The sequence below is a fragment of the Pseudophryne corroboree genome, chromosome 11 (assembly GCF_028390025.1).
Source record: "Pseudophryne corroboree isolate aPseCor3 chromosome 11, aPseCor3.hap2, whole genome shotgun sequence".
Classification (NCBI taxonomy): Eukaryota; Metazoa; Chordata; class Amphibia; order Anura; family Myobatrachidae; genus Pseudophryne; species Pseudophryne corroboree.
The window spans coordinates 360,475,337-360,496,574 of NC_086454.1; the positions used below are offsets into that span (position 1 = coordinate 360,475,337).

Consider the following 21,238-nt stretch of genomic DNA (forward strand, 5'->3'; position numbering starts at 1 on the left):
TTTCTGGGCAACCAACTCCCCCCTGCGTTTGACTATGCATGTAGGATCCTATTTAGAGTGATGCTAGTATAATTCTGAGTCCTTACCTTCTGTTTTTTCCTTTCTCATACGTCCTAGAGGATGCTGGGGTTTACTTCTTGACCATGGGGTATAGACGGTTCTGCAGGAGCCATGGGCACTCTTAAGACTTTTCAATGGGTGCGAACTGGCTCCTCCCTCTATGCCCCTCCTCCAGACCTCAGTTTTAGTGCCGACTGAATGCACTCTGAGGAGCTCTACTGAGTTTCTCTGAAAAGACTTATGTTAGGTTTTTTATTTTCAGGGAGGACTGCTGGCAACAGACTCCCTGCTTCGTGGGACTGAGGGGGAAGAAGTAGGAACCAACTTCCTGAAGAGTTTCATGGCTCTGCTTCTGGCTGACAGGACACCTTTAGCTCCTGAAGGGAACTGAAAGCTAGCCGTGTCTAGATGCTCACTCCCACAGCACGCCGTCACCCCCCTCGCAGAGTCAGAAGACAGGTGAGTAGAAGAAGACGGATCTTCTATCAAGAAAAGTGACGGCTGAGGTAGAACGCGGCTGGCAGGAGCACACGCCATTGCTGCCCACACACAGGCACTGCGGGGGGGGGGGGGGGGGGCGCCCTGGGCAGCAAAAACACCTATAAACTGGCTACAAGGGGACATAAGTTGCCGCTGGCACAGCCCTACCCCCGCCAGTATAAATAATATAAAAAAATTACTGAGTGAAAAACGCGCCATTGCGGGGGTGGAGCTTCTTCCTCAGGCAGCCAGCACACTGCTCAGCGCCATTTCCTCTCTCCTCAGGCTGCAGAGACAATGCTGGTCCTCCTTCACTTCTGAATACAAGTATCGGGGTGAAAATAAGGAGGGGGTCACGTGTGAATTACTGTGTAATAAGCGCTGAGTGTCTGTGGGCATTCTGTGTTCACAGGCATTAGATACAGGTGCTGGGGTTGTGAACTGGCTGCTCCTAAACTGTGTCCCTCTGACATTTTACTGTGGGTCTGTCCCCTATAAGTCCCAGTGTGTCTGTGTGGGTGTTGTACATGTAAGTGACATGTCTGAGGCAGGGAGTTCTTCTCCCGGAGGAAGCCATTTTAGGGACACAGAGTTGTAATGTGGTGGCGCTGCCAGCACACCAAGAGCCTGCATGGGTGAAAGAAATACGTGATAGTATGCATCATATCAATAGGAGATTAGAAGTCTGAAACTGCATTGAAATCCGTTTATGTTGCCAATGGTACGCTGCTCAGGCCCACTATTGCCTGCGCGTGGGTGAGTCGTGCTATTGAAAAATGGTCAGAAAGTGTCATCAGAAATTGACACGATTGATAAAGATGAGATACTCCTTAAGTTAGGGAATATCAAAGACGCTGCCGCATACATGCTAGAAGCAATGAAAGATATTGGACTCTTGAGTTCACAAGCCGCTACCATGGCAGTATCGGCTCGGCGGGCGTTGTGGATTCACCAGTGGAAGGCGGACGCAGATTCCAAAAGAAACATGGAGGCTCTCCCATATAAAGGTGAGGCCTTATTTGGCGATGGACTGGATGCGTTAGTCTCAGCTGCTACCGCAGGTAAGTCAACATTTTTGCCCTCTGCGCCTGCACCGGCAAAAAAGACCTATCACCCGCACATGCAGTCCTTTCAGCCCAATAAATACAAAAAAGCGAGAGGTTCCCCCTTCTTTGCTGGTAGGGGAAAGGGAAAGAAGTCCACAGCGGCTTCAAGATCCCAGGAGCAGAAGCCTACCCCTGCTTCTGCCAAATCTTCAGCATGACGCTGGGGCTCCCTTGCGGGAGGCCGCTCGGGTGGGGGCACGTCTCAAACTGTTCTGCCAAGGTTGGATTCTGTCTGGCCTGGATCCCTGGGTGTTGCAAATCGTATCCCAGGGATACAAGCTGGAGTTTCAAGACGTTCCCCCATGCCGATTTTTCAAATCGACCTTGCCAGCTTCTCCTCCAGACAGAGAAGCAGTAACAATCCAAAAATTGTCAGGATCAGGTCATAGTCCTGGTGCCTGTGTCACAACAAGGGGGGAGGGGTTTTATTCAAGCCTCTTTGTAGTTCCGAAGCCGGACGACTCGGTCAGACCGATCCTAACCCTGAAAAATCTGAATTTCTACTTGAAATGTTTCAAGTTCAAAATGGAATCACTGAGAGCAGTGATTTCCAGTCTGGAAGAGGGGAACTACATGGTGTCTGTAGACATAAAGGATGCTTACCTGCATGTTCCCATTTACCCTCCTCACCGTGCCTATCTGAGATTCGCGGTTCAGGATTGCCACTACCAATTCCAGACGTTACCTTTCGGTCTCTCCACGGCGCCGAGGGTATTCACCAAGGTGATGGCGAGATGATGGTTCTCCTGCGTCAAAAAAGAGTCAATATAATTCCTTATCTAGACGATCTCCTGATAAAGGCGAGATCCATGGAGCAGTTGTTAAAAAAACATCACACACTCCCTGTCGATACTCCAACAACACGGTTGGATCATAAATTATCCAAAGTCACAGTTGGAACCGATGACAAGGTTGTCTTTTCTCGGGATGATCCTGGACACAGAAGTTCAGAGAGTATTTCTTCCAGTGGAAAAAGCTCTGGAAATTCAGAAACTGGTAAAACATATTTTGAAACCATCAAGTGTGTCGATCCATCAGTGCATTCGGTTGTTGGGGAAAATGGTGGTGGCCTATGAGGCCATACAGTTTGGCAGGTTCCATGCCATAGTATTCTAGTGGGACCTGTTAGACAAGTGGTCGGGTTCCCACCTACACATGCACCGAAAGATAATCCTGTCGACAAAAAACAGGATTTCGCTCCTGTGGTGGCTACACAACTCTCGCCTACTAGAGGGACGCATGTTCGGGATCCAGGACTAGCTCCTGGTAACCACAGATGCAAGTCTCCGCGGCTGGGGAGCTGTCACTCAAGGAGAAAGCATCCAAGGACGATGGTCAAGTCAGGAAGCCTGCCTTGACATAAACCTGCTGGAACTGAGAGCCATTTACAACGGCCTTCTACAAGCGGTACATCTTCTTCAAGATCATCCTGTGCAGATCCCGTCGGACAGTGTAACAGCAGTCGCGTACATAAACAGGCAGGGTGGAACGAAAAGCAGAGCGGCAATGGCAGAGGTGACGAAGATCCTCCTCTGGGCAGAAAGACATCTAAAAGCTCTGTCGGCAATATTCATTCCGGGAGTGGACAGTTGGGAAGCAGACTTCCTCAGCAGACACGATCTCCATCCAGGAGAGTGGGGCCTCCACCAAGAAGTCTTCGCAGAGGTGACAAGTCTTTGGGGAGTTCCTCAAGTAGACATGATGGCATCTTGTCTCAACAAGAAGCTTCAGAAATATTGTTCCAGGTCGAGAGACCCTCAAGAAATAGCAGTGGATGTGCTGGTGGCCCAGTGGGTGTTCAGGTCGGTGTATGTCTTCCCTCCACTTCCGCTGATCCCAAAAACACCGTATTTGAAGAAAGTATGTATCTTGGTGTGAATCCAAGAAGGCTCCTACGGAAGAGTTTCACTTGGGACGTTTTCTCCATTTTCTTCAGGCTGGTGTGGAGGCGGGCCTCAGATTGGGATCAATCAAGGTCCAGATTTCGGCCTTGTCGGTGTTCTTCCAGAAACAATTGGCCTCTCTTCCAGGGGTTCAGACCTTCGTGAAAGGGGTTCTGCACATCCAGCCTCCATTTGTGCCTCCGGTGGCACCATGAGACCTTAATGTGGTGTTGCAGTTCCTCCAATCGGACTGGTTTGAGCCTCTACAAGAGATAGAGTTGAAGTTTCTCACTTGGAAAGTGGTGATGCTTTTGGCATTGGCATCCGCACGGCGGGTGTCAGAGTTGGGGGCCTTGTGTCACAAGAGCCCTAACCTAATCTTCCATGAAGATGGGGCAGAGTTGCGAAATTGTCAACAATTTCTTCCAAAGGTGGATTCTTCTTTCCACATAAACCAGCCTATTGTGGTGCCAGTAGTTACTGACACATTCACCGAGTCAAAGTCTCTAGATGTGGTTAGGGCTTTGAAAATTTATGTCGCTTGAACAGGTCGTATACGGAAAACAGTTGTTTTTTGTCCTGTTTGCTCCCAATAAAATTGGGTGTCCTGCTTCCAAGCAGACTATTGCGCATTGGATTAGAAGTACGATTCAGCAAGCTCATACTACGGCTGGATTATCGTTACCGACGTCGCTGAAGGCCCATTCCACTAGGAAGGTGGGCTCATCCTGGGCGGCTACCCGAGGGGTCTCTGCATTGCAGCTTTGCAGAGCAGCTACTTGGTCAGGGTCAAAAACATTTGCTAAATTCTACAAGTCTGACACCTTGGCCGTTGAAGACCTCAAGTTCGGTCAATCGGTGCTGCAGGGTCATCCGCACTCTCCCGTTCGTACTGGAGCTTTGGTATAAACCCCATGGTCAAGAAGTGGACCCCAGCATCCTCTAGGACGTATGAGAAAACAGGATTTTAATACCTACCGGTAAATCCTTTTCTCCTAGTCCGTAGAGGATGCTGGGCGCCCGTCCCAGTGCGTACTTACCTGCAGTTTTGTACATTAGGTTACACATGTTGTGTTATATTAGGTTCAGCATGTTGCTGTAATTGTTTCATGCCTGTTGGGGTGTGTTATGTTGAATACCATGTGTGCGGCATGGTTAGGGTGTGAGTTGGTATGTATCTCACCACTAGAATTAAAGTAAATCCTTTCCTCGAAATGTCCGTCTCCCTGGGCACAGTTCCTATAACTGAGGTCTGGAGGAGGGGCATAGAGGGAGGAGCCAGTTCGCACCCATTGAAAAGTCTTAAGAGTGCCCATGGCTCCTGCGGAACAGTCTATACCCCATGGTCATGAAGTGGACCCCAGCATCCTCTACGGACTAGGAGAAAAGGATTTACCGGTAGGTATTAAAATCATGTTTTTTCACATAATTGCCTCGGAGACGGGAGTGGATATTTGGAAGGCCAGTGTGAAGATCACCATATCCATTGCAGTCCACTCTTAGGAAGTGGAGGGTGATATTGTTTAACGTCCTAAAGGACTTGATACTAAAACATTGACAGGCCGCGCCCTGGTTCTATTTAATTTTTATATTTTATTTGTACTAAGTATTGTTTCGGAGCCGAGGTGTGGCTGTGGAATAGAACTGGGTGCGGCAGTACTTGGCGCAAGTTTTTGGCAGCCGGATGCTGCTATAAGGGGCCTGTTGCAGCGGGTCACTGTTCCCCCCCACCAGAAGCACCTACCTCAGGCTCGGGCTCACCCTCTTCACTCTCCTCCGGCCGTGTCCCGGCTCCTCTCACTGTGTGCGTGACATCCTGACAGGCCACACGCACAATACCCTGGTGCTTGAGTTGCTGCTTGTTAGTCACTGTCTCTGTCAGGGACTGTCTACTGCAACAACCCGCCGCCGCTGCCAGACAGCTCCCCGCAGCCATCGCGTCCATTCCTGGACTGTGGCAGGTGAACTTGAGTCAGACGGCAGCGCAACTCTCGCCATCTCTCTTCTGCTCGTCAGGCTCCTCTCTCTCTCTACGTGTGACATCAGCACAACTCACAGTTGAGAGCAACAGAGCGGCGTGTGCTGGAGGAGCAGGCACCCGGCGCTGGCAGCTGTCACTCTATATGCGGACGGTCGTCTGTCTTCTGGGGCCTGGAAGTGAAAAAACACACAACTGTGTCGGCCAGCTGCAGGCAAGTGGAAACAGACTGATTACTCCCACCTGCAAATCTAAAAACACTTGTCCCACTCATACAGTACCCCAATATCCCTGTCCCATACCATGTACCCCAATTTCCATCATCTTCCACTTTTTCACCCCAAAAATGACATGTCATTATTGGCCAATTAAAAATGATTAAAGTGCCTAATTAGTCATTTAGGGGATGTCCCAGGGGGTTCAGAAACTAATCTCTACATTTTTAACTTAAAATAGGGATTTTCCCCAAGTTTATCACCTGCTCAGAGTTGAATGGAAATTGACGGTAAAATTACCACAAAACCCGTTTTCACAGACAGTTGAATAGGCGCTTTTGCTAATTTAACGCGATGTGCGTATATGTGTGTGTAGGTGCCAGGCTGCTGTGTGTGTATATCAGGCCTTTGTGCGTATGAGTCTGTGTCAGGCCGCTGTGCGTATATGTGTGTCAGGCCGCTGTGCGTATATGTGTGTGTGTGTGGGTGCCAGGCCACTGTGTGTGTGTATATTAGGCCTTTGTGCATATGTGTGTGTGTCAGGCCGCTGTGCGTGTATGTATGTGTGTCAGGCCTCTATGTGTGTGTGTGTCAGGCCACTGCGCGTATATGTGTGTGCCAGCCGATGTGTGTGTGTGTGTGTGTCAGGCCGCTGTGCGTATTTATGTGTGTCAGGCTGCTGTACGTATGTGTGCAAGTCAGCCGCTGTGGGGTGGGGGGGGGGGGGTGCCAGGCCGCTGTGCATATGTGTGTGTGTGCCAGGCCGCTGTGCATATGTGTGTGTGTGTCAGGCCGCTGTGCATATATGTGTGTAAGTCAGCCACTGTGTGTGTGGGTGCCAGTCTGCTGTGTGTATATGTGTGTAAGTCAGCCACCGTCTGTGCTTAAATGTGTGTGTGTCAGGCTGCAGTGCGTATATGTGTGTAAGTCAGCCGCTGTGTGGGTGGGTGCTAGGCCGCTGTGCATATGTGTATATCAGGCCACTGTGCGTATATGTGTGTAAGTTAGCCGCTGTGTGTGTGCCAGGCCGTTGTGCGTATATGTGTGTGCCAGGCCGTTGTGCGTATATGTGTATATCAGGCCACTGTGTGTATATGTGTGTAAGTTAGCCGCTGTGTGTGTGCCAGGCCGTTGTGCGTATATGTGTGTGTCAGGCCACTGGAGGTCATTCCGAGTTGATCGCTAGCTGCTGTTGTTCGCGGCCTAGCAATCAGTGAAAAAAACGACTAAAATGAGCATGCATATGCACCGCAATGCGCACGCGCGTCGTACAGGTACAAAGTCCATTGTGCTTTTGCACTGGTTCTAGCGACGATTCCAATCGCACAGCCGAATGCAGGAGACTGACAGGAAGAGGGCGTTTCTGGGTGTCAACTGACCATTTTCTGGGAGTGTTTGAAAAAACCCAGGCGTGGCCGGGCGTTTGCTGGGCGGGTATCTGACGTCATTACCGTTGTCACTCGTCACAGCAATCATCGCACAGGATAAGTAACTACAGGGCTGGTCTTGTTTTGCACAAAATGTGTTTGCAGGCGCTCTGCTGCACAGGCGTTCGCACTTCTGCATAGCGAAAATACACTCCCCCGTGGGCGGCGACTATGCGTTTGCACGGCTGCTATAAACTGCTAGCGAGCGATCAATTTGGAATGACCCACACTGTGCGTACATGTGTGTAAGTTAGCCGCTGTGTGTGTGGGTGCTAGGCCGGTGTGTGTATATGTGTGTGTCAGGCCGCTGTGTGTATATGTGCATGTGTGTGCCAGGCTGCTGTGCTGTGTGTAATGTTACTGGCATTAGGAGGAGGTAGAAAAACATTTGCTGTCGGATCTAACAATAATCTACTGTAAACCTGTGTGTATGTAGCAAATAAAACATTGGGGATTTTGTCATATTTTGATCAAAACATTTAAGCTTGCAGCCCACGTCAGGGGCCCCAACTATTCTGCTAGTCCCTACACTAGCCTATATGCTCAGCTCACCATTACATTGCAGTTACATGTACTCCCCTTCTAGCTACAGAGTGGAACATCTATACAGAGCTGGCGTGTGATCGCACCTAATTAGGCCTGTCATAGCCTTAATTGGAAGCTGCCATGATAGCACTAGGCAAAATATTTTCAAACAAAAAAGAAAATAAATATGCGGGCACTCTGTGTTACCCATATTGTACATGGTACCAGCTGCGTGGCAATATTAATGCCATATATTTTTATAAAACTGAAAGACATTTTATGTGGGCTGTAACAATAATGTACTGCAAATCTGTGCATATAGCAAATAAATTAGAGGGGGTTTTATCATGTTTTGATCAAAATATTTAAGCTTGCAGCCCACGTCAAGGGACCCCAATATTCTGCAAGTCCCTCACCTGGCCTATATGCATTTAGGCAGCAGGTGGTGCTTCTACCGGGAGCAGGATGTAGCTGGTGGTGCTGCTGCCGGGATGAGGAGGCAGCAGCTGGTGCTTCTACCGGGAGCAGGCGGCAGCTGGTCGTGCTGCTGCCGGGATGAGGAGGCAGCTGGTGGTGCTGCTGCCTGGAGGAGGAGGCAGCTGGTGGTGCTACTGCCTAGAGGAGGATGCAGCGGCTGGTAGTTTGTCTTACGCAGTTCATTGTTGTCCACATGTCACTGGTAAAGGAGAATCCTGTGAACAAGCTCTCATCCTCTGCAGATATTGCAGATTCTGTAGGTGAGAGCAGGTCATCCACTGGTATAGCTTCAGCCATTGTCCCTGGGGCAGGATACATGGTAAATGGGGGAGTTATCCTGCCGGCCTCTAGTTTCTCCCAGTTTATGGACTTGAAGAATGGATGACATGTGATGTTACTACAGCGATTCAGTCTTTCCTCTGGGTCTTTGCATAAGAGTATTTCAAGGAGATCCCTAATCTCTGGATGGAGATTGCTCGGATAGCATGGAGCATCATGCATGATAGACAGCGCAATCTTGGTGGAATCATTGCCAGCATGAAAGGGGTATATTCCAGTAGCCATTTCAAATAATACTACCCCAAATGAAAAGAGGTCTACCATGAAGTTATATGGGAAGTTACAGATAACCTCTGGAGCCATGTAATTCAGAGTCCCAGTTTGTCCTGAGATTTTCTTCTCGCCATGGACATTCATCACAGAGAGGCCAAAATCTGCGATTTTCACATGGCCAGCTGCATCCAGAAGTATATTTTCTGTCTTAATGTCCCTGTGGACAATGCCTCTTGTGTGCAGGAACTGCAGCCCACAGAGTATTTCTGCTGCAAAAAATCTGATGGTAGGAACATCAAATGGGCCTCTGCTCTGTAATAATTGGAAGAGGTCTCCACCACTCAGGTACTCCATTACAAAGAATACATGGCCTGGTGTGTGGAAGGCAGCATATGTGTGCGGAAAGAGTGCACTCTCCCCAGTTATTTTCATCACCTCTTTCTCTACACACATGGAGTATTTCTTAATGCTGTTCACTACTTTGCTCTTTTCTATGACTTTCACGGCCAGACGCTGTTTGCTGATGGTATGGGAAGCTAGGAACACCTTCCCGAAGCCGCCCTCTCCAAGCATTCTGTGGAAGGTCAAACTGGCTAGATGTTGAGACGCAGCTGATGTCTCTGGGGTGCTGGCTACGGATATCCCACTTGCATCTGCTGATCTCTTCTTTTTGTTGCCAGTTTCCTCACTTGTGTGAGTTCTCTTTATGCCCCTCCGTCCAGATGCCTGGGGTATGATGGGCACGCTGGGTCCCTCGCCTGGACTGTCATGATGTTCCTCCTCTTTCTTTTTCTTACACGGTCCACTGTCCTCTGTCCTGTCTGAGGATCTTTTAGTGGCCACTTTCTTAAGCATGGCCTCAGTTTTGCCGCTGCTGGTCTTTCTCACCTTCCTCATACTTGGGGACTCATCTGATGACTCTCTCTTTCTCTTATTTTGAAGAGTCTTTGATGCTATCTCAGATGATTGGTTCTCCTCGCGCACCTGAATGTCTCCTGATGTTACGGTTTTGAAAACATCGCCTTTCTCCTCACATCCATCCTCCTCCTTCTTCCTCTTGCTAGGAGCCGCTAGCTCCTTTATAGCGGACCCGTTGTTATTTGGTCGCTTTCTCTTTTTTGAACTCATATTGTCGCAACAATATAAACAATTTTGCCAAGGGCAAAGAAAAGCAGCTTCACACTGGAATAGGTGAAGATACACTAATGGAAATGAGGTTCGTGAGCCTCTTAGCCAGCAGCCAGTGACATCACAAAGCTTTGTGACATCAGCAGCATTGTGACATCATCATCAGCTGCTGTAGGCCCAGTGTCACTGCCTGCTACCTGCTGTCCCTATAATATAACCAGGTTTAATGTAAGAAAAGTCCCTGACACCCTTGGTGCTCTAGGATAAGAATTTTGGGGCCATTATTGTACTTCCTTTTCCCTGGTAGAGTCAGGTGATAATAAATACTAAGGAAAAACTTCCGCACACATCATATTACCTTCCAATATTTGTTATTGAACTAAATAAGCCCTGAAGACTTATTTTTACTCAGATTAATAAATTATAATTATTATGCAATAACAGACAGGAAATAGCGTCAGTCCGTCTATAATGTATGTGGGGGTCTTACAATCTATAGAGTAATATATGTACGGTACATTGTCAAATTAAAGTTACATTTATTTATCCTACATCTACCTTGACTTTTTTTTACATGAATCATTTTAAAAATATTTCTTTTAATAATACTTTTTTTCATGCAATATTGATCCGCCAAATAAAATACAATTGTTAATTTAGTAAAGACCGTTTATTAAAGGACCACTAAGCCAAACATATAAATCTATCCCAACATTGTCCAAAATGGGGAGAAAAGAGTAAGTGTGCGCTGTCACACAAAAGGGAGCGTCAATATGTCATAATACATTTTATTTTTGTTTCAAAAGTTTTCAGAAAAAAATCATTAGTCTACTGACTCCTTCTAATATGGTAACAGCCCCTGCAGATGACGTAACAGAAATTGTCTAAACATTACCAGGATTGAATGTCCCTAATTGTTAGTGTCGCTTACAATATTAACCACTGCAAGATGAGGCGCTATTTTATTTTTACAGCCCTAAACAGCGCCCAGGCGGATTCGTTTAATTGACCATGTATTCATTTCCAGCGTGTGGCTTTTATTGTTTTTTATTTTTAGCATTACTGTTGAATACTAACAATTTACTTACAGCAGCTCCTTTACATGCTTTTCTTTTTATTATAACCCTTTTATATTAAATCTTTATGTAGGTTTGGGTTGGCAATTGGAAATTTAGTGATATTTAGTCTCAAGTAATCTAAAAAAGGGGAGGTAGAGGACTGCTGCGCCTCAGAGAGCTGCAGTAGGGATACCAACAGATGATCACTCAATCACCCTGGAACACAATGCACAAGAAAATAAGGGATCCCTTCTGCGCTCATCCAACAACAATAAACAGTAATGCAATAAATGATAGGTTCCCAATGGATAAGTCTATGACTAAATTATAGTCTCTTTTAGTTCTTATACAAAGCGGAAGTGCTGGATGTAGGGAGACTCAATGCATACCGTACTCACAAGGAGTCGTGGTATGTCGGGAGTGCCACCGCCCGCAGCAGCAGCAGCCGGGGACGGCAGGGAGGGCGAACCGGTAGCGGAGCCAGATGGGTCAGATCTCTGCATTTAAGGTCATCCAACTACGAGGATAAGAACTTTCCACCTCGGAGAAGGTAAAGAAGAACCAAGCGACTTAAGACACCTCTACATGCGGGACATACCACGACTCCTTGTGAGTACGGTATGCATTGAGTCTCCCTACATCCAGCACTTCCGCTTTGTATAAGAACTAAAAGAGACTATAATTTAGTCATAGACTTATCCATTGGGAACCTATCATTTATTGCATTACTGTTTATTGTTGTTGGATGAGCGCAGAAGGGATCCCTTATTTTCTTGTGCATTTAGTCTCAAGTGTTGCCCCAATTTTCTTTCCTAGTTATTTCTGCACACATTCCTCAGAGCGGTCTCTAAAGCGTATCGGGAACCAATATATAATTAATATAACCATGGAGTCTCTCTGTGATGTCACCGGTAACTTGTGAATGGATAATCTGCACTCTCCTGACCAATGTTCCAGCCTGCAGACAATATGTATTCATGGAGCTGACCAAACCACCTCCTCGTCATCTCATTCTGGCTCTCTCGTCAGCTGCCCTATGGAAAGTGTTGTAACTGTGCGCCTTCTTTATCATTTACAAAGCGTAGCCTTTTACAGGCCTGAATGGATGGTGAATTGTGGCAGATGAGACATGGTATGTTTTGGGTCTTTGTTTTTGTTTTTTTACAGCAAGTAAGAGCTGGCACCTACAGTACTTGCTTTACCTTTGCTGCGTCACACCTGATCTCCTGGGTAAGCTTATATCTCAGTGCACGCCCTTACATTGCACATTAGGGCAACAGGTAGCAGCTACCGGTAATCCGGTTTCGCTGGAGCATTTTTCGTTTTGCAGAGATGGGCACAATTGTACCCAAATTATAAAAAATAAAAAAAATCTGCAGCTGCGACTATATACAGAGCAGATACTATCTTAATATGAGCGCAGGTCAGCTTATGCGGCCAAATGTCATATAAAACAACGCTTCACTTTTCCCGTATTCACAGCAAACACATTTGCTATTCGAAATTAATTAAATTGGCAACCGTTCTCTAAAACAGCAGAGAGTCGGCAAGAGATCTGTTTTTGCTTCACCCGCACATACACACACTGCAACGGACCGATGGAGAAATCGCCAATCGCCATCAGCGGCACAATCAGTCAATCACAAGTGGATCACTACTACTGGTGACCGTCACCACCCACAAATACTGTGTTGTTTGTTTCCTAGCTGAGAACGCCTTATGTGCAAATTGCTGGAAGTGACGGAATCTTGAAATTCCGTGTGGGTGCGGGTGGCCGTACAAACCTAACCAGCCTGTGGCTCTTCAGCTGTTGTAGAACTACACATCCCAGAATGCCCTGCCACGGTTTTACCATTCCCTATTAGAAAACTGTGCCAGGGCATGATGGGACTTGTAGTTTCACAACAACTGGAGAGCCACAGGTTGACCAGGCCTGTTTTGGGAGATGCCAGAAATCAGGCCTCAGTCGTTACATCCAGTCGGAGGTTATTTTTTTTATCCTGGTACAAAAACGCATTTATATCAGCACAGATGCATCAAATAACATTAACACCTACAAATGGGACACACAAAGGGCATCAATAATATCTCATTACTGTCAGGTTATATGAAATGCTAATTTTATTCCAATAAGCATCATGTAAGGAGAAATCCCCCAGTTAAATGGACACACAGTCCTGCGATGGGCCGCGTTCTGCAAATGGGCAGAGGAAGCTCCTGCGCTGGAGCGGACAGTGCTGGCTGCAGACGGCAATAGGCGCATTGTGCAGAAACTATTTCTTATGAGTTATTTGTTTATTGCCAATTTGTAACTGGTCCCTGCTGAATAATTACACTGAAGACTACAATTGCTAAATATTTCTACTAATATGTATTAAAAATAAATAAATGAAGCAAATTAAAAGAAAAACAACAAGATTTAATTATGTCCATTTTACTTATTTGAGAAAAAAATCATTACTAGCATTTTGGGGGTCTGCGAGGGATCATATACATTGACACATTTACTGAAGATAACAGGATACAGATGACAGAAGATAAACAGCAGTCAATATGATAAGGTTTCAATCATTCTTAGGCTAAGTACTGTACAGTGGTAAACCACTGAGACGCACCAATAACACAGTGACAGGCTTGGGCACATGCAGACCTTTTTATAGAGACAAGTAAACAATTTCCGTCTGTCATCAGCTACTCACAAAGGTGATGGCGGTAATGATGATGCTATTGAGAACTCAGGGGGTAAACATTGTCCCTTAGTTAGGTGTTGATAAAGGCTTCCTCCAGGGAAGCATTGCAAGACAGCATTACTCGAACACATCATCTCTTAATCCAACATGGCTGGATACTCAATTTTCAGAAATGTCATCTGTCCCATCCCACCCACCCAGAATGAAAAGGAAATGCAACAACTGTCCACAATAAATACAAATAGTGTGGTCTGAATTGTTTCCTGTAAAGTGTTTCCTTACATGTAACTGTGCGATGATTCATTCACAGGAATCCTCTATTGATTAATAATGAATTGATAGGAGATTTGGGACATACACTAAGAGGCCGGAATGGTATAAAGCAAACGTCTGTCTTCTAATTAAAACATCTGCCAGCGGCCTGTGGTATCGCAGTAATGGACGGCTTCTAATCATCCTGTACCGGAATGGCCTATTTCATTAACATTGCAGACCTTTAATTGAAGTTTTAAATAGGTAACATTAACCCAGAGTTGTATTTAAGCTAAAATGAATTACATTCCCTGGAAACAGAATTATAAGCAGCTTAGTTGCCTAAAAGCATCTGTGACCTTTACCTGTGTCCTTGGCAGGGGCTGTTCAGTCGCCCTTTACCTTGGGCATCGGAATAACACCTTCATAACAGAGGCCAATAATTATAATTCACTGGGTGCTAGTGTGATATCACTGAGGCTCTAGAGCAGGAGTGGCCAAACAGTCGATCGCGGACATGCCGCCCATCCACCCGAGGCGAGGAGAGCGCAGCGCGCGCTTCTCCTGCCTGCCGCCCTGCCCCTCAGTCTGGTCTCCAGCAGTGACGGCGGAGTGTATAGCTCAAATCAGGCGCCGGTTCGTTAGCCAACTAGAGCTCGCGGACCGGCGCTTGATTTGAGATATATGCGCTGCCGTCACCGCCGGAGACCAGACTGAGAGGCAGGGCGGCAGGCAGGAGATGCGCGCGCTGCGCTCTCCACACACAGCGGTGAGCAGCACTGTGGGGGCATATGTGGCACTGTGGGGGCATATGTGGCACTGTGGGGGCATATATGTATCTGGCACTGTGGGGGCAAATCTAGCAATGTGGGCACATGGCACTGTGGGGGCATATCTGTATCTGGCACTGTGGGGTCATATCTGGCACTGTGGGGGCATATCTGGCACTGTGTGGGCATATCTGGCACTGTGGGGTCATATCTGTATCTGGCACTGTGGGGTCATATGTGGCACTGTGGGGTCATATGTGGCACTGTGGGGGCGTATGTGGCACTGTGGGCACATGGCACTGTGGGGTCATATCTGTATCTGGCACTGTGGGGTCATATCTGTATCTGGCACTGTGGGGTCATATCTGGCACTGTGGGGTCATATCTGGCACTGTGGGCACATGGCACTGTGGGGGCATATCTGTATCTGGCACTGTGGGGTCATATCTGGCACTATGGGCACATGGCACTGTGGGGGCATATCTGTATCTGGCACCGTGGGGGCATATCTGTATCTGGCACTGTGGGGTCATATCTGGCACTATGGGCACATGGCACTGTGGGGGCATATCTGTATCTGGCACTGTGGGGTCATATCTGTATCTGGCACTGTGGGGTCATATCTGGCACTGTGGGGGAATATCTGGCACTGTGGGGGCATATCTGGCACTGTGGGCACATGGCACTGTGGGGGCATATGTGTATCTGGCACTGTGGGGGCATACAGTATGTGTTTGAGGTTTTTACCTGTGGGGGCCAATGTGTTATTTCGTGCGAGACAGTCATTACACTCTGTGCAGCAAGGCTACGTCCCTTTTTTTTTGTTATACCATGCCCACTTTTTTGTTATACCACGCCCACTTTTTAAGCCACACCCCTTTTTTTGAGTGCGCACCTGCGCCGCGCGCTATTATCCCACCTAGGTAGATCACAAAAGCCTTTCAGCTTTCAAAGTAGATCGCTGACTCCAAAAGTCTGGCCACCCCTGCTCTAGAGTAATGGGGCAAAAATCTACCCCTGCTTGGTGTTACCCTACAGAATAAAAACAAACAAAAAAAACTTAAAGCTGAAATTAAATAAGTTGCGGAAATCTTTGTGCCCAGCTCATGGGGCATGATAATTTGGGCAAAAAAAGAAGAAAATACTGCCACCCTATCCAGGGTACCAGCTGTGTGGCAATATAAATGCCCTTTATGTATACACACACAAAGCACAGTTGTCAGTGTTTATTCTTACTGCAAATGTGTATCTCTGGAACAAAATGAAAGTGTCGGGTGTTAGTTCATATTTTGATCAAAATATGATCAGCGGCATCAGGACGTACACCAAGCCATGCTATGAGCAAAAGTGTGACTCGGTTCCATTCTCATGGTCGCCTTCCAATTACCACCCAGAAAAAACGCGTTTCACTGATGTGGTCCATAGAAGGACAAATCAACCCCAATGCACTGGCGAACTCTGTCCGTGTGTTTGTCTGATTTGTTGCATGTGTACTTGCCAATGTCTTAAGCACCTGAAGCCGCAAGAGCCGTCAAAATTTCCACTTGCCTACAGCTCAGGCCCCCAGTTTGCAACCAGTCGTCAAGAGCCCTGATATCTGCAAGGCCTACAGCGATCGTCAAGAGCCCTGATATCTGCAAGGCCTACAGCGATCGTCAAGAGCCCTCATATCTGCACGGCCTACATCGATCGTCAAGGGCCCTCATTCCTGCAAGGCCTACATCGATCGTCAAGAGCCCTGATATCTGCAAGGCCTACAGCGATCGTCAAGAGCCCTCATGTCTGCAAGACCTACAGCGATCGTCAAGAGCCCTAATATCTGCAAGGCCTACAGCGATCGTCAAGAGCCCTCATATCTGCAAGGCCTACACCGATCGTCAAGAGCCCTGATATCTGCAAGGCCTACAACGATCGTGAAGAGCCCTAATATCTGCAAGGCCTACACTGATCATCAAGAGCCCTGATATCTGCAAGGCCTACACCGATCGCGAAGAGCCCTCATATCTGCAAGGCCTACACCGATCATCAAGAGCCCTGATATCTGCAAGGCCTACACCGATCGTGAAAAGCCCTCATATCTGCAAGGCCTACACCGATCATCAAGAGCCCTGATATCTGCAAGGCCTACGCCGATCGTCAAGAGCCCTCATGTCTGCAAGGCCTACACCGATCGTCAAGAGCCCTCATTTCTGCAAGGCCTACACCGATAGTCAAGAGCCCTCATATCTGCAAGGCCTACACCGATCGTCAAGAGCCCTCATATCTGCAAGGCCTACAGCGATCGTCAAGAGCCCTCATGTCTGCAAGGCCTACACCGATCGTCAAGAGCCCTCATGTCTGCAAGGCCTACACCGATCATGAAGAGCCCTCATATCTGCAAGGCCTACACCGATCATCAAGAGCCCTGATATCTGCAAGGCCTCGTCAAGAGCCCTCATTCCTGCAAGGCCTACACCGATCGGGTGTGGTTGATCAAATCGACAGTGTCTAGGTCGACCACTATAGGTCAACAGTCACTAGGTCGACATGGATGGAAGGTCGACAGGGTTTCTAGGTCGACATGTGCTAGGTCGACAGGTCTAAAGGTCGACATGAGGATTTTTTTTTTTTGGGGTGTCGTTTTCTTCGTAGAGTGACCGGGATCCCAAATTAGTGCACCGCGTCCCCTCGCATGGCTCGCTTCGCTCGCCATGCTTCGGGCATGGTGCCTTCGCTTCGCTCGGCACACTTTACTGTTCCAATCGTAGTCCACGTGGATCGTTAAGTATGAAAAAATTAAAAAAAGAAAAAAAATTTGAAAAACTCATGTCGACCTTTGGACCTGTCGACCTAGCACATGTCGACCTAGAAACCCTGTCGACCGTCCATCCATGTCGACCTAGTGACTGTCGACCTATAGTGGTCGACCTAAACATTGTCGACCTAGACACTGTCGATCTTCAGACCGGATCCCCACTGATCGTCAAGAGCCCTCATATCTGCAAGGCCTACAGCGATCGTCAAGGGCCCTCATATCTGCAAGGCCTACACCGATCGTCAAGAGCCCTCATGTCTGCAAGGCGTACACCGATCGTCAAGAGCCCTCATATCTGCAAGGCCTACACCGATCGTCAAGAGCCCTCACGTCTGCATGGCCTACACTAGCAGTTATGGTTCAAGCAAGATCTAACCAGCGTGGATGTTTATGTAGGACTTACAGACACATGATGACGAGCTACATGCTTGATGTTCTGATCAATAAATGTACGAATACCTGATGCTTTCATTGTGCTAGGAACACACAGATTTGCAATAGTAATGATAAGTCCCGACAACTGTGTTTTATTTAATTTAAATTGTCTAGACCAATGTTTCCGAATCTTAGTCCTCAAGGCACACTAACAGTCCATGTTTTTAGGATCTTCATGCTTGAGCACAGATGGTTCAGTCAAAAGAACTTAGGTACTAATTAAGTCACCTGTATTCAAGTGTGGCTATCCTTAACACCTGGAGTGTGCTTTGAGGATCGAAGTTGGAGAACACTGGCCTAGACTCAGAATGCAGGGTCTTTTCATCTCTGGCACTGTAATACCCCTAATGAAATTTCATCCATCTGTTTCTAACCCTGACCACCGTTACAGTCCAGGCTTTCAGGATATCCGTGCTTAAGCATAGGTGCCTTAGGGGGAGATGTACTAAGTCTTGGAAAGTAATAAGGTGGAGAGCGATAAAGTACCAACCAATCAGCTCCTAGCTGGCATGTTACTAACTGTAAATGATTGCTGATTGGTTAGAAGTTTCTCTCTCCACTTTATCACTCTCCAAGGGTAAGTACATCTACCCCTAATGTAATATACATCTGGACTCAAGCGTGGATATCCTTAAAGCTTGGACTGTAATGGCAGAGTGTGGGAAACGGCACAATCCCGTTACCATAGTGATTCCAGTGACTGCAGCAGAACAATATTGTACTCGTCCTGCGTTTGTGACCACGATTGAGGAAGTCGGAGCTTTGGCTCCGTTACAGTTTAGCATATGAGAAACTGAAACTTTCCACCATGAGACGGAGGACTTCTGTCTGACCACGCTGATATAAGAGCACACGTGACGGGTTATCTGTGGCTGTAAGACCATGTATGGAATATAATGTTTTCGTTGATTTCTAGGTTTCTCTAGAAACGGACTTAATTTTTTTTTTTTCATAGAGCAACTAATAAACACAATGATTCAAATGTTCCTAAATGGTGCAAGAAGATAAAATGCTCCATGTCCGAGCCAAACTCTGAGTGGCAGCTTTACTAGGTGATTGTAAGCTGCGCCACTCAACCATTGCTTACTAGGAGTAGGAGGTCCATCGTCCAAGCACAGACCTTCCCAGCAGCGCCGGTCAATCAGGTTCATAGCGATATTATAGATGTAGGGCAACGTGTAAAGACGCCCGAGTTTGCGGCCGCAAGGAAAGCCAGCTGAACGAGGACATTCTTTTTTAAAGGGGCAATCACAAGGCATGGTTTTGCCTTGTAAATGATTGCCTCTTTAAAAAAAAATGGCTGAGTTCGTCCGGCATCCCGCAAGGCCGCTGAACCCGAGCGTCATTACAACCGGCCTGTGATGTCATAAAATTCTATCACTCTACGCTTCTAAATAAATGCCAGAATGAGTTTTCAATCAAAGAATCTTTATTTCAAGTTACAGATGTGTCCTTTTATATTGGGGGTCATTCCGAGTTGATCGCTCGCTAGCAGTTTTTAGCAGCCGTGCAAACGCTATGCCGCCGCCCACTGGGAGTGTATTATCTTAGCAGAAGTGCGAACATTTTTATCGCAGAGCGCCTGCAAACATTTTTCGTATAGTTTCAGAGTAGCTCAAAACCTACTCAGCGCTTGTGATCACTTCAGACTGTTCAGTTCCGGATTTGACGTCACAAACCCGCCCAGCCACGCCTGCGTTTTCCCTGGCACGCCTGCGTTTTCCCTGGCACGAACACTCCCTGAAAATGGACAGTTGCCACCCAGAAACGCCCACTTCATGTCAATCACTGTGGCAACCAGTGCGACTGAAATGCATCGCTAGACCCTGTGCAAAACTGCATTGTTCGTTGTGCCCGTACGTCGCGCATGCTCATTGTGCCGCATGCGCAGGACTGACGTTTTTTTTAGCTTGATAGCTGCATTTGTTCACAGCGCAGCAAGCGATCAACTCGGAATGACCACCATTGTGCTGTGGCTTAAGTGTAGACTAGACCCTTTTGGTGCAACTCAGCCACGCTGAGCGTCTTATGCTCAAAATGTGCGTCTTAGTCACCTAGTTAAAACCACTTGAAGCGACAGAACAGCACTACAAGCGTACACTGGGGTGTGCAACATTTGTACATCTGCGTCTGACTGAGTCCGAATCTGTAAAAAGTGCTGATACTTTTACTCGCTCCGAGTTCCGTTGTTAATCTGGGACTTTGGGGGTAATTCAGACCTGATCGCTTGCTAGCTGTTGTTTTGCAATCCAGCGTTCACATAGTCGCCGCCCACCGAGGAGGGTATTTTAGCTGTGCAAGTGTGCGATCGCATGTGCAACCGAGCGGTACAAAAAAACTTTGTGAAGTTTCTGAGTTGACCAGAACTTACTCAGCCGCTGCGATCACTTCAGCCTGTCCCGTCCCGGAATTGACGTCAGACACCCGCCCTGCAAACGCTTGGACACGCCTGCTTTTCTCCAAACACTCGCTGAAAACAGTTATTTGTCACCCACAAACGCCCTCTTCCTGTCAATCTCCTTGCGATTGCCCGTGCGAATGGATTCTTCGAAAAACCCATCGCACAGCAACGATCCGCTTTGTACCCATGCGACTTGCCTGCGCATTGCGGTACATACGCATGCGCAGTTCCGACCTGATCGCAGCACTGCAAAAAACGCTAGCGAGTGATCAGGTCTGAATTATCCCCCTTGTCCGTGTGTCAAACCAATACCAGTGCGGTTAAAGTCGCAGCCTAGCGTCTCCCGTACACTGGGAGCGGCTTTTTCGCTGCGCCTGCCATGCGAAGCAAAATTGATAGAAATTTATGGTACTCTGGTCATCCCGGATCATCTCGTTTACACCAGTTGTCTTGCTTAGCATGACGTAAAGACACTCGGGAGTATATTTACTAAAAGGCGATTTGGGACGATGTTTGGTCGATTTTTGTTTTTGTGTTTCAGAGTCTAAATCACACATTTACTAACAGATGATTTTTTTTACATCGTTTAAGAAAAAAAGTCAAATATCATCTGTTAGTAAATGTGGAATTTAGACCCCGAAATACAAAATTGACCATTGACTTTTAGTAAATCTATCCCTCAGTGTACGAGGACACAGCCATAGAGGAGCAATGGCTGGGGAACCGGAACACCGCAGGCTGATAAACACTGATATAACAGGAACACATCATTGCAGAAAAAGCTGTGGTGACTGTAACAAGTCTCTGGAATATACAAGTAACAGCTTCTGCAAAGCAGGAACAAGGAGCAGATGTAACCATGTACTAATGTACTGGTAGGGTTAACAGGAACCGATTGACCAGATTAGCGTGACAAGGAATTCAATTAGCAGGATTGTAGCAGAAGCAATAATACTGGAGACTTGGGCAACGGCAACTGAACGCCGAGAATGGCACAGAGAGATGTT

The 21,238-nt window shown here is 47.3% G+C and overlaps 1 protein-coding gene across 1 annotated transcript; it reads right to left on the reverse strand.

Moving 5' to 3' along the window:
• Positions 1-8,289: 8,289 nt before the first annotated feature.
• LOC134968807 (protein kinase C delta type-like) lies at positions 8,290-9,831 on the reverse strand. Its single transcript, XM_063944293.1, has one exon. The coding sequence runs from the start codon at positions 9,829-9,831 to the stop codon at positions 8,290-8,292; it is 1,542 nt and encodes a 513-aa protein (XP_063800363.1).
• Positions 9,832-21,238: the final 11,407 nt, after the last annotated feature.

What these genes read in the sequence shown, in the direction of transcription:
- LOC134968807 (XM_063944293.1), bottom strand. Translation starts at nt 9,831, where the DNA reads ATGAGTTCAAAAAAGAGAAAGCGACCAAATAACAACGGGTCCGCTATA.